Source organism: Neomonachus schauinslandi, chromosome 4, assembly GCF_002201575.2.
Source record: "Neomonachus schauinslandi chromosome 4, ASM220157v2, whole genome shotgun sequence".
Lineage (NCBI taxonomy): Eukaryota > Metazoa > Chordata > Mammalia > Carnivora > Phocidae > Neomonachus > Neomonachus schauinslandi.
Window position 1 is genome coordinate 46,502,063 of NC_058406.1, and position 19,060 is coordinate 46,521,122.

General features: G+C 45.5%; 1 protein-coding gene across 3 annotated transcripts; it reads right to left on the reverse strand.

Annotated features, from left to right (window-relative positions):
* Positions 1–2,407: 2,407 nt before the first annotated feature.
* Positions 2,408–5,640, reverse strand: JUN (Jun proto-oncogene, AP-1 transcription factor subunit). 3 transcript variants are annotated; one of them, XM_021683952.2, is made up of 2 exons: positions 4,847–5,640; positions 2,408–4,660 (listed from the first exon to the last, which is right to left on the reverse strand). In XM_021683952.2, exon 2 carries the CDS (start codon positions 4,658–4,660, stop codon positions 3,665–3,667), a length of 996 nt encoding a protein of 331 aa, XP_021539627.1. In that variant the 5' UTR covers positions 4,847–5,640; the 3' UTR covers positions 2,408–3,664. The 3 variants fall into 3 exon arrangements, with proteins under 3 accessions (XP_021539627.1, XP_021539628.1, XP_021539626.1); XM_021683953.2 differs by having other exon boundaries at positions 4,897–4,913; XM_021683951.2 differs by having other exon boundaries at positions 2,408–5,640.
* Between the last annotated feature and the right edge of the window lie 13,420 nt (positions 5,641–19,060).

Genomic DNA, 19,060 nt, shown 5'->3' on the forward strand with positions numbered 1-19,060 from the left:
CTCTCTGCGATTACCAATGAAGTAGTTGTTTTTAATACAGCCACATCTGGAACTATTTTTTATGCTTGCCTAATGGTCACACATTATCCTTGCCCATCCCCACCTCCAAGCCTAATGTTTCAGGGAGACCCAATTTATATAAGGAGATACCCACTTGCATTAGCATAGTGGGGAAGGGACACTGTGTGGTTGGAAGAATGTGCTGACAGCTTAGTTATTTTAAGAACATTCATTGTGAAAATCGGGCTTTAGAACACTCATTGAAAATTGGCTGGACTTGAATTTTCTTGAGGTCCTCAATCCATCTGGACTTGTATACCTGGAAATGGATGAGGTATATTTCACTAGAAGAAATTAAGACCTGGAATTATTTTGGAGGAGGGTTTTAGTTCAATTGCTTGCTCAGTCATCACACATTTATTTTATAAACATCTACTAGTGCCAGGCACTGTACTAGGAATCTGGGGTCCATAGATGGGTAGGATAGGGCTCTAGCCAAGAGTCACAGAGGTTCACAATGATAATACTTTGATAAGTGCTATCATAGAAGTTTTGATAAAATGTTATGAATGCTCAATGGCAATGTTCATTCCACCTGAAGATAAGAGTTAGCGAGGAAGGCTTCATAGAGAAGATGCTATGTATGCCACGCCTTGAAGAATGGGTAGGATTCATCCGCTGGACCAGAAGAAAAGGAATTCCAGGTAGATGGATGAGCATAGGCAGAGGCATAGAAGGGTAAAAAGGCATGAGATTCGGATTCACACAATGGTAAATTTCTCATAATGAGTGTGTAGCCATTAAGTTTAGGAATTATTAAGCATTTGAGTCATGGAACTCTGTGAAAACCAAATAAAAGCTAATGATTTCTTTCCCCAGGGGAGCGTGTATGTGCCCGTGTGTGCACGCACATACACATACATAAATTTTGTAGGCTTTTTCATTGAGTTCATGAACCCTCTGCCCCAGTGGACACAAAGGGTTAAGATTCTATGTGTGAAATATACATATATAAGACAAATTAGAAGCGAATTAATGGTTTTATGTGCCCCTAGCTTCATCTTCTCCAACTATTAGTGTTACCCAAATAACTCATTGAATGAGAAAATAAAATTAACTTGTGTGTGTCTACAAAATTAGCTGATTTTGTGTCCAAAGGTCATTGATTAATTGCCTCTACCACAGTGATTTTTCTATCCCTTTGGTTAGAAAGGTTAGAATTTCAGGGATATACATTTAGAATGTTACTCGAAACAAACAAGTGTGGGGATAGGCCCGAGTTTCAGGTTTTTTTTTTTGTTTTTTTTTTACTTAAACTTGGAGTCTAAATAAAGCTGGGGAGTGGTGTGGCTTTTCTGTTGTCTGGGCTTAGTCTACCTTTGCAGGTAATTAATTCCCCAGCCTGCTTATTTTTTCTAGTTGGCTCTTGTTTAGCTTCCATAGAGCCCCACCCCAAAGTGCTTTATTGTCCCTCTGCTGACTATTCCTACATATGGTCAAAATCAACTCACCTTCAGGGTTGCTGACATCGGCAAATTCACTGTTTGGCAAACCCTGCTCTGTTCCCAGTAACCCTTTGTTAAAGAAGTGTTATTACGACGGAGTGGATCTGATAGCTAACAACTCTGTCCAATCTCTTGCACTCCTAGATACACTCCCCTAAAGAGAAACTCTTTGTGTCTTTGGATTTACAGCCACAGGCAGGATATTAGCACTCACAGACCTGTTGGGTACTAGAGCACTGTTAATGAGCAAACAGCCCTGCCTCAATTAGTGGTTTGTGAAAATATTCCTGGATATCAAATTGCTTTTGCTGTTTGATAATCATACTGGCTCTTGGGATGAAAAGCAACCAAGCAAAAATTGTTCCCTTGTTGCATACAGCCTTGTTGATCTTCCAAGTTGTATCTGCAGACAGAATTTAAGTTTGCCATTTCCCCAGAGCTAAGGTTTGATTTACACATGTGATCATTGTGTTGGTGTTCATGGTTTCTCATATCTCTTCCATGGCATATAGATTACCATCTTTTAAGGCTATTTCTGTAATAATAACTTAAACAAGGTTGATTATTTTAGAAACAAATTAAGAAATAAACTACAAGAATCCCAAATGGTAAACTGCTATTGTGGTAATTTGTCTAAGTATAGGTGTTTATTTCAGAGAGAGAGAGAAAGAGAGAGAAGAGGGGAGTATTAATGAAAACTAGGAGAATGTTTCATCCAGATTGCAAATTCTGTGTTGACTCTTCCTAAATTCTTTGCTTCTTAATTACCCAGTAACTTCAGATGGCAGTAATGCTAACCCCAGCAACTGAAAAGCTTCAGTGTAGAGCTTGGGAAGAAAAAAAGTAGTAAAGGGAAAGGAATTCAAGATCTGTTATTGGTATTTGAATACGTTTATTGTGACAAGAATGCTGTTATAAGTATTCATAAGCAAAGACCATCTTTTTTATCTAGGGATTGTTAAAGATTCCAAATTGGAAGGATACATCTTTTGTAAAAATCTGCCACCATTCCTGATTTGAGAATAAGCAACTACTCTTAAATTTCTCCTAACATCATAAATGGTCACAGCACATGCCACTTGGTATAATCCAGACTTTAAATATTAGTTTGAGTTTTCAGGGCACTGTCTGTCCCTCTCCACCACAGCCTCCCTTCCCTCAGCCTTCTGAAGGGCCACACTATCCTTTGTATGCAACTCTATATAGATTGTTGGGGGAGGAAAGAGGATTAAGTTGACAAGAGCATCAGCTACAGTTATTCTCAGTCCAGTAAAGAGTAGTTTTGCTTGATAGTAAGAAGCACTGAGAGTGATTTTAGTTGACTCTTCACTCTTTCAACTTCACCTAAATAGGTAATTCATAGATAATGCAGAAAAGAGGTTGTGGGAGGGGTATTTTTCCAATATTTTATTGTATTTTCTTAAATATCCTTTCTGGAATTTTCAGGAACAAAACATAAAAAAATTATATACTTTATTACAAATGGTAAACTCAGAGTGCTCCAAATCTCTTATTTACAAACAACACTGGGCAGGACACCCAAACAAACAAACATGAAATAACTTACAAAGGCATGAAGCTGTTTATTGACAGTAATCAGCTTTCATCAAATTAAAAAATATATATATGTACATACACAGTTAAGGAAGGCAGGCCAGAAAGAGTTCATCTGCAGGCTCAGCCTCGCTCTCACAAACCTCCCTCCCGCCTCCCCTCCCCCAACCCCCCCCCTTTGTGTTCTTAAGGAGTACTACAGAAGCAATCTACAGTCTCTATTGCAGTTTGTAACCCCTCCCCCTCCCCCCTTTAATACTGAATGAGATCGAATGTTAGGTCCATGCAGTTCTTGGTCAATGTTAAAGAAAAGTCTAACGTTCTGTTCGCGCGGGGACAGCCCGTCCGCAAAGCGGGGCAGCCCGCAGGCAGCCGCTCCCTGGCCCGATGCCAAGGGAGGGCGCGCCAAGTCCTTCCCACTCGTGCACACTGGGGGCGCCGTCAGGACGCCGCCCAGTCCAACTTGGATACCCTTGGCTTTAGTCCTTGGACACTTCTTTTCTCTCTCTCTCTCTCTCTCTCTCGCAACTTGTCAAGTTCTCAAGTCTGTCTCTCTGTGTGATTTTTTTTTTCTCTGCTGCCCCTCAGCCCCCGACAGTCTCTCCTCAAAACGTTTGCAACTGCTGCGTTAGCATGAGTTGGCACCCACTGTTAACGTGGTTCATGACTTTCTGTTTAAGCTGTGCCACCTGTTCCCTGAGCATGTTGGCCGTGGACGCCAGCTCCGAGTTCTGCGCTTTCAAGGTTTTCACTTTTTCCTCCAGCCGGGCGATCCTCTCCAGCTTCCTTTTCCGGCACTTGGAGGCAGCTATGCGGTTCCTCATGCGCTTCCTCTCGGCCTTGATCCTCTCCTGCGACTCCATGTCGATGGGGGACAGGGGCGGCGTTTCCCCGGGCATCTCGGGCACCGTCTGCGGCTCCTCCTTCAAGGCCTGCAGCCGCGGGTGCTGCACGGGGAGCTGCTGGGGCAGGTGGTGCGGCGGCTGCGGGGGCTGCTGCTGCGGCTGCTGGGGCTGCGCGGGAAAGGCCAGGCCGGCCGCGCCGTACGAGGGCGCCCCGCCGCCGCTGCTCAGCGCGCCCGGGTTGAAGTTGCTGAGGTTGGCGTAGACCGGCGGCTCGCTGTGCAGGCTGGCGCTGAAGCCGCCGCCGCCGCTGCCGCCCGCCGCGGAAGCTACGGCCGGAGCCACCATGCCCGCCCCGCTGACCGGCTGCGCCGCCGACGTGACGCTGGGCAGCGTGTTCTGGCTGTGCAGTTCGGCCAGGGCGCGCACGAAACCCTCGGCGAAGCCCTCCTGCTCGTCTGTCACGTTCTTGGGGCACAGGAACTGCGTCGGGGTCGGCGTGGTGGTGATGTGCCCGTTGCTGGACTGGATTATCAGGCGCTCCAGCTCGGGCGAGGCCAGCTTGAGCAGCCCCACGTCGGGCGAGGTGAGGAGGTCCGAGTTCTTGGCCCGGAGGTGCGGCTTCAGGCTGCCCACCGGGTCGGCCAGGTTCAGGGTCATGCTCTGTTTCAGGATCTTGGGGTTACTGTAGCCGTAGGCGCCGCTCTCGGACTGGAGGAACGAGGCGTTGAGGGCATCGTCGTAGAAGGTCGTTTCCATCTTTGCAGTCATAGAACAGTCCGTCACTTCACGTGGGGTTAGTTTGGGCTGCGCGCAGAAGTTTCGGGGCCGCAACAGCGCGCTGGCGAGCGGGGGACACCCGCGCCTCCCGGGGCCCTGGGCAGGGAAAGTTTCTCGAGGGGCGCGCGCACCCGCCGGCTGTCCTCCCCCCGGCGCCCCGCTCACCAGCTCGCTCCCCCGGCGCTCAGGGTTTCAGGTGCCGCCCGCACTCTTACTTGTCAGCTTGCGCGCGCTGCCCGGTTTTGAAAAGTCGCGGTCACTCACGGAGCGCTCTCCCGCGCAGCGGTTCCTGGGAGCCCGCGGACGAACACGCTTCCCGGCGACAGCGGCCTTCCCGGCGGCGGCAGTCAGCGCCGATCCCGCTGTGGCCGGCCGGCGGCGGTTGTCCGCCGCCCCGACTCCGACGACTGTCCCCTCCTCCGCTGCGAGGGGGAGGGGGCGCCGGGCAGCCGCGGCTCGCGCTCGCCCAAGTTCAGCAACCCGTGCGAGAGAAGCTGAGCGCACGTCCCTCCTCGGTCTCCTCTCTCCGCCGCCTTCTTGTCTTCGCCGCCGCCGCCACAGCTTCAGGCGCAGCAAAGCTTTGCAAAAGTTCGCTCCGGGACCCGGGCCACTTGTCCCCTGTCCTCCTGGCCAGGAAAGTTCTTAGCCGCTGCAGCCGCTCTCCGGACTTCCCCGGACGGACTGTCGCCGCTCTCCGCGCTGTCAGCAGCTCCCGGGCAGCGGGGCTCTCCTGCTGGGGGCGGCTGGAGAAGGGGTTCTCCGGACGCTCCCCCAAACACCAGCCCGGGAGCCACAGGCGCTAGCTCTGGGCAGTTGGTGAGAAAATGGAAGAGAAAATAAGATTTGCAGCTCGGACTCCACTGCCGTCTTGCCTGCCTGTGTCTGTCTGTCTCCCTGAATCCGCGCACCTCCACTCCTGCCTCGCTGCTTCAGCCACACTCAGTGCAACTCTGAGCCCTTATGCAGCCCGAGCTCAACACTTATCTGCTACCAGTCAACCCCTAAAAATAGCCCATGATGTCACCCCAAGGCCTTCCCATTGGCTCGCGTCGCTCTCAAGGGGGCGGGCCCGCCCGTCGCCATGGAGACCCCACCCTAGAAGATTCTTCTCTGGACCCGCGGAGGCTCACGGGATGAGGTAATGCTCCGCTGCCCTCCTACAGTTGGGCCCTTCTTTCTCCTCCTCTCCCCCTCCCCCTCCCGCGCGATTCGCGCCGGGCTCTTTCCCCTCCCCTCCCCGGCGCGTCTTTCCCGGCCCGCCCGGTGCATTGTGGGCTGACGTCTTGGGGTTTGACTGTCTAGTGACCGTGGCTACCGCGAGTCGGGCGAACGCGGGCTCTCGGAGCCTCTGACCCAGGCGGGCTTAAGTCCAGGGCTCGGGCGGGAATGCAGGGGATGCAGGCACCCGGAAGGCTCGGAAACCGGGCCAGGTGTCTGGGGCCGAGAGCGTGGGATGGGTGGTATTTCCCCACTTGGGGTGCTCGATGTCATCCACGGACACTTCGCTGCCTTACGGGGCTGGAGGCAGATCGCCCGGGTCTGTGCCCCCCCCCGCACTTCCGGGGGGCGGGAGCACCGCCCTTAAGGTGGCTCTGTTAAGTCCCCTGTGGGGGCGAGTGAAAGTGGGCTTAAGTTTAGGGGCGGTCTCGCGAGAGCTGGACCCCCACGTTGAGGACGCTGCGAAGTTTGTCTCCTGGTCAAGTTCACGAGCGATCGTCCGCGCTGCTGTCTGGCTGCGCCTAAAAGCCAAGTGATTTGCATTGCTTGAAACTGGGTGCTTAGCTAAGTCGGCGTTGCATCCCCACTGCACCCTTCAGACCATGGGAAAAAGCGTGCGAGTGTTCACAGTTTTGCCTCGACGGGGAAGTTTTTCTATAGGGGATAGAATTGGGCAACTCAACTTCCAGTTGTGAATGAGCGTTTAGGGAATCCGAAACTTGGGGAACCCCGGTGATCGTGTGCTACCCGCCCCCGCACAACATGCAACCGCACTTCACATACACACGCACCCCCCCCCCCCAACACACACACCCCACACACCTCCCGTCCTGATTTGTTTACAGGAAAACAAGTCCGAGAGCGTCGGATACTCTGAAAAAAGTCATGCAGCGAGTCGGGTAGAACCAGGATTTAAAAGGTGGGCCCATATCCCGGGTAGCCTCTAGGAAGCGCTAGACACATGTAAGTGATTCCTTTTCTGCGGTTGTTATTTTATCCTCCCCTTACCCCGCACCCCTTAGGGACAAAAGTTATGGCGGAAAGAATACCGAAGTGGGGAATCGTGGGTTCTCTCGTGGCCCGCGCTGCCACGGTATGAAGTGAACAAATCACTGAACTTCTTTGAGTTCCTTCAGGTCTGCAAGTGGGGCCGGTGAGACCCTCCTCACTGGGTGGGCCGAGTTCGTGTAGCATCGTCGCCTCCAGGGCCAGGGGCTGGTCGCCTAACAGCCCCCTTCTCTACCTTCCCTCGGAGTTTCCCAGAGCCTCGATGGAATGACAGGATATGAGTGTGACTTGGCAGGACCAGGTGTCCTTACCCCTGTGAAGAGCAGTGAGGGGAGGAAGGTGAGGGAGGAAAGGTCAGAAGTCAGCACTTTCCCGGGCCTCCTGTTGAGGACTGGGGTTTGAAAGTCGGACCTGCAGCAATTTGTGTTCTTAGATTCTAATTCTGGCTTTTCAGCTTCTGAACTTAGGGGAATTCAGCCTTGGGTTTATAGCCCAGAGCTTTAAGGTATTTGTGGCTTTGAAGAGTTCAGATTCAATGGCCCAACGGCAGCTGGTGTCAGAAATCTTGACAACTTTTCTTCACCCCACGCACTCACCTCTCTTTCCCTCCAGTAGCAGAGGAAAATTGAGTGGCTCCTGTGAGCCAGGCACTGAGCTGCGGTGGGGGGGGGATACAGTGATGACAAGATCCAGTTACTTTCCTCGAGGAGGGAACATTCTCTATTCTGTTGCCCTGAATCATTTTCTTTTGTAATCAGTGAGCTGACGTTCTTAATAATTTTTTATGTTAATGGTAATAAAAATAAATTTCATGTATTAAACACCTACCACCAGCCAGGCATTCATCTGAGCCATTTAAATATGCTGTTTCTCCCCACAACCATCTCGAGCTGCGTGTGTTATTATTTGGATTTAATATATGAGGAACTAGGCTCAGAGAGGTTAAGAATCTTGCTCAGGTCACACAGACAGCTGGAAATTGACTTCAGGTCTTTGTTACGTTCCCTTGTATCTGCTCTGCTCTGGAAGACTTTATCTTGTAAACTATTAGATGTCTGTAGGGAAATGGCACTTGGATAGTGGGGTAGAACAAATTACCATGCCTGATCTTCTGGAACTCCTTTCAGAACCTTCTTTCAGAGCTCCTGTATTTAGAAACTTCAAGACTTAGGACTTTGTGTGTTTCTAAGGGTTCTGTGTGTTTCTCTCTGCCTTATGTGGTTTAGTAGGCTTATTTTCTCCTTATGTTGAGAAATAGCATATTTTATCCAAAAAATAGCAGATCTGTTCATGTTAACACCCCTGCTTGGAAGCTTTCATGGCTTCCACTTATGACCAGGAGAGAGTTCGGAAACCTTTGCCCGAGAGAACCTTTCATACTCCCACTCCTGCTCTCCTGCCTCCTCTCTCACTTCCAGGATCAGTCAGGAAAGGCTGGGCTATGCTGCTCTAACAAACAAGCTGGACATCTCAGTGGCTTACCCCAGGGAAGTTTATTTCCTGCTCATGCTACAATGCCCCCGCTCAGGGTCTGCAGGGGAGTTTTGCTCACCGTGGACACTTGAGGACTTGGGCTGAAGAAGGCTTCGTCTTGACACGTGCTTCTAATTACTATCTTGGCTGGAGGAGAGAAGGCAGCAAATCATTCACTGGCTCTCCAAGCATCCACCTGGAAGTGACACACTGCACTTCTGCTCAGGTATCATTGGCCAAAGCAAGTCATGTGACAACACCTAATTTTAAATCTCTGTAATCCTGCCGAGTATCTTGAAGGGAGAGAGCCAGGACTATTTGGAGAACAACACTAATGACTCTAGCAGTCTCCTTTCTGTTCACCAAATGTTTGGCTTACTATCTTCCCACAGGCAGAATTTCCTCATTCTTTCCTCAGGGGGGACAGTCCTAAAGATTCATCTAGTCACAGTGTGTCAAGCTCACTTTCCAGGTTCTGGGAGATTCGTAGTAGACCCTGTATCAGCTCCAGATGTGCCTTTTTTTCTAAATGTGAGATGTCTCTCCTGTGCACCCTCAAGATGTAAAGTGGGACAGAGACAGGCTAGCTGTAGTGGGCACACCGTTTAGAAAGTGAAGGAATGGGAAGCCACAGTAGATGCCAGTCCACTGAGCAGACAGGTTGAGGACCACCCCCCACCATTCAAAACCCCGATTGGACCCTGATTCTACCCCCTTTGTGCAGCTGCCCTATCCATTGCTTTCCATGACCTCTGGCTTTGCTCTCTGAGAAAGTCTTCCTTTTTTATATTTGAAGAGGGCATGAGGAAATATGTTTTAAAATAAGCTTTTATAAAAATTGGGGGAGGTGCAGAGTGATATTAAGTCTTGAATATGGTCTCCTTTAATCCCAGGCTGATGTGCTTTTGGCTGGACAACTCTCACAAAAATGTAGGCTTCTTATCTGTTTGATTCCAGGCGTTCCATGAGCTCATAGCCACAGCCAACTCTTTCCCAGACATACTTCCATGTTTTGCTGTATTTCTTTGCTTTCTTGTTCTCTTGCCTGCTGGTATCACTCTCTCTCTCATTCATTGTCCCTCCCTTCTCCTCTCTCTCCTGACTTGGTTTTGTGTGCTGTGGGTTTTCTGGGCTGTGGTGGGAGAGTGATACTTCTCCTCCCTTTTCCAAAGCCATTCTGTCCAATTGCAAGCATATGCTGGGTAATATCTTAATGTATCCAGAAGTTATAACAATAGGTTTGAGGCCATACCCTTGACTTGATACATACTTCAAGGTTGATTTTAATTGGCCTTTTTTTTTTTTTTTTTTTTGCTGAAAACCTGTCATAATTTTATATTTTACTGGTTGAGACTGAGAAACAGTAGCCTCTTCTAACCCTACAAATCTCTGAATTTATAGATTGTCCCTACTTTAATTTCTGCTTACAAACTGGGCAAATCTTCTCTGAGCTCATCTCTTTTTTGTAATAAGTTTCCAAATGTATCTAACAGCCATCAACACAGGCTACTAACATTTTGTTTTACAATCTCTTGCTTTTTAGTTCATTGGGTTCCTGATATGCCTTCTGTATTATCACAGGTGATATATTCACCAAATAAATCACCATCTTTTTATCTTCTATAAGTGTTCTTAGTTATTGCCTTCTAAACGAATGTTTACTTTTATTTGTTGTTGTTATATTACTGTGTATCTAGGTTCTTTTTTTTTTTTTAAAGATTTTATTTATTTATTTGACAGAGAGACACAGAGAGAGCAGGAACACAAGCAGGGGGAGTGGGAGAGGGAGAAATAGGCCTCCTGCGGAGCAGGGAGCCCGATGTGGGGCTCGATCCCAGGACCCCGGGATCATGACCTGAGCCGAAGGCAGACGCTCAATGACTGAGCCACCCAGAATTAGGTTCTAATTTTTGTATCAGTCAGGATGGGCTAGGTTTGCCACCATGTTGAACAATTCTAAAATCTCAGTGGCTTGGAGTGCCTGGGTGGCTCAGTCAGTTAAGCCTCCAACCCTTGATTTCACCTCAAGTCATGATCTCAGGGTTGTGAGATCAAGACCCTGTGAGATTGAGCCCCGTGTTGAGCCCGGTGTGAAGCCCCATGTGGAGTCTCATGTTGAGCCCCATGTTGGGCTCCATGGTCAACAGGGAGTCTGCTTCTCTCCCTCTCTCTCTCTCTCCCTCTACCCTTCCCCCTCCCCCGATTTTGTGCACGCTCTCACTCTCTCTCTCTCTCAAATAAATAAATAAAATCTTTAAAATCTCAGTGGCGGGCGCCTGGGTGGCTCAGTTGGTTAAGCAACTGCCTTCGGCTCAGGTCATGATCCCGGAGTCCTGGGATCAAGTCCCACATCGGGCTCCCGGCTCAGCGGGGAGCCTGCTTCTCCCTCTGACCCTATCCCCTCTCATGCTGTTTCTCTCTCTCTCTCTCTCTCAAATAAATAAAATCTTTAAAAATAAAATCTCTGGCTTAAAAAAAAAACTATTTCTTGCTCATACTACATGTTCAAGGTCAGAGGAGCTCTGCTCAATGTACTCATTCAGAGACTGAGTCTGAAGAAGGCTTCCTCTTGATAAATGCTTCCATAATCATCCCAATACCTCAACAGGGGAAAGAAAGCATGATGAATTCACATTGGCAATGAAGGTCCCTCCCAGAAATGACACACATTACTTGCATATCCATTCTATTGGTCAAAAACAAGTCACATGATCCTGTTTTACTTAAAGGTTGCAGGAAAATGCAATCCTACTATGTGTCTGGAAGTCAAGAGCTGGAAATGTGCACCTGTGTATAGCCTAGGTTACACTATGGTAGCAATCCAAAAATCTTACTGGATGACAACCAAAGAATTATTTTTCATTCATACTGCATGCCCATTATGGGTTGGCTGTGTCTCTGTTTCATACAATATCATCATTTCTCTAGGAACCTTTCTGAAACATTGCTGATTGTCATGGCAAGGAGAAAAGAGCATGGTACTTAAAGCTTCGGCTGAGAGCAGTTCGCATTGTCAAGCCTGACATCAGTGGGTCTGGGCAGCAATTGTTTGCGAAGAGTAATTCAGTCTACCATACCCTGAACTACACAGGGTCTCAGCTACCCTAAACATTTTTAATTCTTCTAACGTTTTTCTGTCTTTCCATTTCATTTTATCCTTAATCTAAATGCCACCTGGCAAACTCTGACTTCCCCCTCAAGACCCTGCTAGAATAATTTCTCCCCCTGAAACTTTCTGTTACCCCCTCTCCCGCCCTACACTCAGATAGTTATTTTCTTTGGCTCTCACCATACTGGGTAAACACCTGAAGCAGAGAATGTTTATCATGTAGATGTCTTCTTACATCCCTGACTCCAAATCTAGGAACTGTGTCTAATTCTTTTTTAAAAATATTTTTATTATTATTATTTTTCTAATTCATTTTTATAGCTCTGATGCTTAATGCAGTGCCTGGCACATGGGAGGTTAGAAAGTGTTCAATAAATGCTTGTTGATGAATTTTTAAAAAATAGCCTTTTCTATAGTGGAATTAAGGGGGTATTTTAATAGTCAAATAGTAATAGCACTTTGTTTTAATATGTAAAAATTGGGACATATCAAACTTCCCTGCTGAAACCTCCTTAAGTGCATCCTATTGGATTTGGGATAAAACCCAAATTCTTTACCTTGCCTATAAGATCTCACATTATCTGGGCTATATTACCTCTCCAACTATTTTGTAGCCATACTGGGTGTGACTGTATCAGTCAGGAGAGCCTGGGTTATACTACAGTAAAAAACAAACAAACAAACAAAAATCTTGGTGACTTAAGACAAAAAAAATTATTTCTTATTCCTACTCCATATCCATCAAGGGTTGGCAGGGACTCTGATCACATTGCCTTCTCTGGGACCCAGCCTAATGTAGCACCTACTTTCAGGAACATTACAGATCTCGTGGTAGACAGAAAGCAAACTTTGAAGGGTCTTGGCCAGGCAGTTAAGTACATTTGCCGGAGAATGTACCATGTCACTTCTCACAATCCATTGGTTAAAACTAGTCTCATGCCCACTCTCCCATCAGCCCTACCCCCTGCACCCCCAGCCACAAGGAGACCAGGAAGTGCAATCCTATTTGCCTGGAAGGCAGAGAGCTACACATATTTGGTGACTAGCCCTAATGGCTGTCACACTGGACTTCTTTAGTACCTCAAGCAAGATAAACTATTTCTTGCCTAAGAACCTTCATAATAGCCCTCCCACTTCTTCCCTCTTCTTTGGTCAATTTCTGTTTCCTTTGGATGTTGGCTTTAATAACACTTGAAGAGGCCTTCTTTCATACTGCACCCTTCCCCCATTTAAATTAGATTCCCCTCTTATACTTTCTCATAAATCTGTTTTTTCTTTATAGCAGTTGGGAACTCAGCAATGTAATAAATAACACTCCTTCCTTTCCCTCTTGAGCTCAGAACCAGCTGCAAGTTAGACACAGGAGTCAGATGAATGGAGATCACAGTGTTATTCTGATAAAGGAGAGATTGCAGCGCATGGCAGACACAATGGGTTTCCCAATGCTTTACCTGGAATTAAACTTACCTATTGGTCCCTGGCAAAGGTGGGCACTTGCAAGCCACTTCCAAATAGACAGTGAGTGTGTACATCCTGTGGACAAATTGATTCTGAAAAGACAGAGCAATGGCTGGGGTGGGCATGCTGGGTCTTTCTTCTGACTTCAGCAATCAGATAACCCAAACCTTTCTCATGGGAAGGAAGTAAGGGATGGAGAAAATGGACAAGAAATTACTCTAGCAAATATTGCCTCATGGAAAGCTGAAGCCAGGGACCTAGAGATTTCTTTGTAACAAGAAAATTTACCTAAATTTGTTATTCCATATTTTTTTGTGTAAGTCTCATTTTAAGATCCGTTTTGCCCACCAGAGGCAGGATAGGCATCCTTTAGTCTTCACTGTATCCACAGCATTTAGTATGGTGCTTGGCACATAGAGGGTGCTCATTAAGTCTCTGTTATATGTCAGAGCCCCTATGGAAGTCCTTCTTTTGAATCAGCTCTCCACAAAATTTGTTCTTATGTGCTTGAGATTGGTTTCCAATTTTGGAATGTTTCATTCTCTCCCTCACCCTCCACCTGTTTTTTCTTTTTTTTCCCAGATTGTCAGCTTGGATATATGCATTCACATCACAATTGGAGTAAAGAGGCAGAAATGAAGAAAACTGAAATACAAGTGAGTGAACTGAGTCATTGTAGAGTATGCACAGACTAGGTTTTGATCAAGGAGGAATGTGTAATGGTTGTGCACACCATCATCCTTCTGGTGATTTCTTCTCAGCATTCAGAACTTCCACAAAACTTCTGGGATCATAAAGTGGAAGGTCATCTTCAAGTCCTGCCCCTTTCCCAGTGCAGGAATCCATTTGGCAGCATCTTCACTTACTTATATACTTCTAGTGATACTCGGGGCTGGGCAGTGCTAATTCTGCTGAATGCTGTGATTAGACCTCATTGGGAGCATCGTGGGCATGAAACAGTGGAACGCAATTTTGGCCAATCAGATCTCAGAGAGGGTCAGTCAAATGGTGAGAAGCCCAAAACTATGTCCCATGGAGAAGAGTTGAAGGAATGGGGCATATTTATTTACCCAGGGGGAAGAATAAGTGAAGTCTTCAAGTAGTTGTGCAAATGTCACATGGGAGAGTTGACCTAGTCTGTAGGTTTGTAGGTCAGAATGAGGGTAATGTTTAGAGGTTAGAGAGGAAAACTCAGCAATATTTAAGGAAGAAATTTATGAAGTCACAGTTACTTATCAATGGGATAGTTGCCTTAAAAGTGGAATTGAAGGCCATCCATTCAATACATATTTGTCGTCTACCCTGTGCCAGACACTATGCTGGCTTAGTTTATGACAAATTCCCAGTGAGCTCGTAGTAGCTTGTAGTAATCATCACTTTATTTTCAAAGTTGATAAAAATCATCTTTAAATATTCTCCTTTAGAATTTGGCCAGGGGTTGGTGACCAACATTAGTGGTTTATCAATTCTGGAATTGACCCTTTATTACTCTCAAAATTTGAAAATCTGAGATGATGTTTTCTTATGTCCAGTGTTAGTTAGATGGACATTCTTGCGTGAAGACAAGAGTTTTTGGTATTCATAAACAAGTTACCTGCACTTGGGATCACTTAAGATAACTGTACTCTGATGTATGACAAATATTTGTGGCAGGAAAACTGCAAAGTGTTCACCAACTCCTTTTCCTGCTGTGCACATAGCTACACTACATTTCCTGGCCTCCTTTGTAATTAGGTGTGGCCATGTGGCTGAGTTTTAGCCAATGCAGAGAGGGTGAAGCTAATGTATGCTAGGTACAGGCCTGGCTCCTAAAACCGTCTCTCCCCATCTCCTGGTCAAGTGTAAGGGACATAGAGAAGGACAGAGCCACAGACAGACGGAGCCTGGGTGTCTGAATGACCACATGGAAAATTGCCCACTGACCAGGAGTGTTTGCATTAGAGTTGACCTGAACGGGGAATCAACTGTATTGTGTTGAACCACAGAGATTTGAGAGTATATATGTTAAAGTTGCTAATGTCTTCTTATTCCAACTGGTGCTGCAGGATCCGCTCAGTGAGAGAATAAACAGGGAACTGAAGTTAGGGATTTTGTTCTGCCCTTTCCTGTTTGAAGAGAATTAGTGGAGGAAGCAGAAGTAAAGGACATAGCACTTAATTACATACTGATGCTTCCTGTTGGTAATATTTTCTTCCTGTAGAATTTATAAACTTCTTGAGATGTGTGACCATTTCCTTCATCTTCTTCTATATTTAATCTTTCACTGGATATTTATTGAGAAATGCCAGGTAGCTTGGGGATTTCAGAAGAAATATAGGTAGCACATTTTGTTAGCTGTGTTGTTCATTTATTCAACAAGTTTTGAGCATTTACCATGGGCTGATCACTGCTAAACGTTGGTAAACAAAAGCTACAGTACCTGCCCTTAAGTTGGGGCATAGCAAGGGAAGTAGACAATATGGGGGCAAGACTAGTCGAGTATGATGATGCTATGAGAAAGGGGGGCAGGATGTTCTGGATTCACACAGAAGAGACATCTGACAAAGGTAGTGGCTAGAGAATTGTCCTCTAAGGAGGTGATGAATAAATTGAAACCTAAAGGTTGAGGAAGAGTAGCTAGAAGAGGAGTCAGTGGAGAGAGAAAGAGCATTGTAGGATGAGGGAATGCATGAACAAAGGTCTGACTATGGGGCATGACAATGGGACATGTTTGGAGGGACCAAAAGGTAAACTGGAAAGTAAGAATGGAGAGGATGAGCACGAGAGGAGGAACTTGTAATAAATGTATGCACACACTTAATAAATGCATACAGAAGGCCTTGTACTCTATGTGTATACATTTACCTAGAAGGAAATACGGCTGATTAACCAACAAGATATCAACAATTGTGATATTTGGGTAATTTTCATTTTCCTCCTTCTGTTGCTCTTTTTGTTTTAAAACTTTCTACGATAAACATGTATTACCTGTGTAATAAAAAAATTTAAAAAATAAATGTTTTCTCTTATTAGTTGTAATTGCACCTGCTGTCCCTCACTGGATCCTCACGGTAGTTCTCTGAGCAGATGGAAGTCCAGAGTTGATACCCAGGGAAGCTGAAATTAGCTTTCCTAAGGTCCCGTTCAGTCTACTTTCTCTCCTTTGCACCTGCCTTCCCTGCAGTTTTCTAGGTAGTGATGATGGCTTTTCTTGGAACTGCTCACATGAGTGCCGTGTTGCGTGTTTGTGTGTACGTAGTTTGCAACCTGGTGAAAATGGGTCAACGTTCTTATGATCCTGACCTACCTAAGAGCCTTCCCACATACAGAGGATGTCCTCAACCTACTGGACTACATCATTAGACTTGTTTCTTTCTGTGATACCATCATGTTCTTTGCCTAGTGATTTGGCAGTAGGGGAGAAAGCTATTGATAATTTTTAAAAATGAAGTTAGGGAGGAGATCATTTCCCATTATTCTGTCAACCCACATCTTGATTGATGGGCATGTTGATGCTTGGCCAAACCAGTGGATGATGAATATTTACAATGAACTTCCAAACACTTGAAAGTCTTAAAATACTGTATTAACATTCTCTAAATTATGTTGTGGTAACAAATCACCTCCCAAATCTCAGAGTCTTCGAACAAATGAATTTATTTCATGTGCATGTTACGTCTCCATCATGATTTTAGGCCTTAGCTCTCTCTGAAACTCAGGCTGAAGTGGCAGCCCCCTGTCTGAAATATTGCTGCTGTGTGTCACGGGACGAGAGAGAGGTAACACCATGAGGTAGCTCTTAAAGTTTTGCTCACCTGTCGCTTCCACTCACCTCTGATTGGCCAGAGTGTGTCCCAGGACTTGACAGGGAGGAACAGCAAATATTTTGACAGCTCTCTGAATGTCAGTTTCTTGATCTACAAAATGGAAATAGGTAAAATATATTATGATATATTTGAACCCTGGAATATCATGTAGCTAATTTAAAAAGTGAGTTAAAAAGATGAGTTGACCTAAAGACAAACCCATGATACCACGTTACACGAAGAAAGCAAGTTGCAGAGCAATGTGTATAATATGGTCTCATTTTTGCATACATTAAAAAACCCTTATACCTGAGATACTTGTTTGCATGAGAATATAATAAGAACAGCTAATGTTTAATGAGTGGCTACGTTATATGCCCATCACTGTGCTAAGTGCTTTTTACATGCATTTGCTCATTTAATCTTTGGAGAGTCCAGAGAAAGGAGTAGAAAGTTACCTATCAAATGGTGATTGTCAGCTACTTTCCCTGGGGGTGGGATAAAGAGATGGTACTTTTTAAAAGCATATGATTTCTGTAAATTTTTCCTGGTCACAATAGGTGGATTAATCAGCTTTTGTCATGAAACAAACCACCACAAAATCGGAGTGCTATCTAAGGTTAAGTACTATTTTTCCTGCTTATGGGTCTGCAGGTTAGCTGAGGTGGCTTACACTTCTTAAGGTCCTGGTGGGTGGTCTCTTCTCTCCACCGCACGGGGCTCCCTGGCAGTTTTCAGAGTAGTGATGCTGGTTTCTCCTGGAACTGCTGACTCGAGTGCCATATTGCATGTGTTCATGGGCACCCTGAAGAGATAGGGTTGAGGGTCCAGTGCAGGTCTGCTTGATATGTCTCATTCTGGAACTCATCCTAGAGAGGCAGGATCTACCAGGGATCTGTTCTTCTCATGGCAGGGTTTGGGGCAAATGGAAACGTGGGAAGCTTTTTAAGACCGAGGCTTGGAACTGGTATACTGTCATTTTTGCCCACTTTCTATAGTTGAAGCAAGCCACATGGCCAAGTACAATATCAGTGAAGCTTGGAGGTCATGGAGGATATGGAAGGAGATAGTGAATATTTGCTGTATAGTCATCTACTATAATCCACATTCACTGCTTTGTTAGTTATAAAAATAGCAATAAAGTGAGGAAAAGAGAATACTTAGCCAGCATAGTTTAAATTGTGTTCAATATATTACAAAGTTGCATTAAGCATTTCTTAAAAATACAAACTCCATATTTACAATTATAATGAGCTTAGTGATAGCCACATGGGCATTTAATTAATCAGAGTCCTCATTGCCTGGAAGGGCAGGTAGGCGTTTATACCAGCTTGGCTTATGTGGCTTGTGATGTGACCTTCTAAGCATAATTCAGAGACTTTAATGGCCCTCTATATGCATCCCTGCTAATTGTCTGGCCATCTGTAGCACAAGGAGCTTAAATCATGAAATCAGAGATTCTTAGAGCAGGAAGGGCTCTGGTGCCCATGGTAGGCAGGCGCCTTCTAACTTACATGGACAGCTGCTTTTGCCAATTATAGTTATTCTTGATTGGGTGTGTCTCACATTGCTGGAAAGTGGTTATGGAAATCAAAATTCCTTCATTCAGCCAGTGGGGACAGTGGACCTCCCAGCTGTCACTTACCTGAGTGACACATTAAATTAGTAGCTAAGATAGGATTGAAACCCAGGTGTCTAGAGTGAGCCCAGGGCTTTTCACTTTTCTCTCTGCATAACACAAACATCAAGTGTATGGATCATTTGGGAATAGTCACTAGGCCCTGAAACTTCCATTACTCTCTTTAAAATATATATTGTCTTCTTTCTCTACTGCTTCCTCTGTCTTGCGAGAACCCAAGCACTTCTTAGACCTACTACGTCTGAGTCCTGGGACAAAAACACCAATTGGCACAGACGCTGAAATAAAGAGTGCCATGTTAAATTCCTGAAGACACTGGCCAGGGAATCATGCCTATTTTAATTTCCTTTCTATTCGAGCTAATTTAGACGATATCTGCTGATCTAGCTCATGGGAATCAACTGCATAAAGAAAATGTTTTATTAAGGGCTTTGTAAGGATTAAGAGTTGTGTTCCTCAAGTTTCAGTGATTTACACACTGCTTTCTCCATTTTGCTATGTTCACTTACAGATCTAAAATTAATTTTCTTGGTATTTTTCTTTAAAGAGATTTACTTTCTTAAAACTTAAAGCTATTTTTTATAGGAGATGATATCTTACAATTTTAAGTTGATAACAAATATTACTTGCCAGAAACATTTAGACCACTGTAAAAATAAATACACAGTCATTCAAATAAATAGATTTGT

Excerpts from the sequence above, each read along its gene's own strand:
- JUN (XM_021683951.2), bottom strand. The coding sequence starts at position 4,672 with ATGACTGCAAAGATGGAAACGACCTTCTACGACGATGCCCTCAACGCC.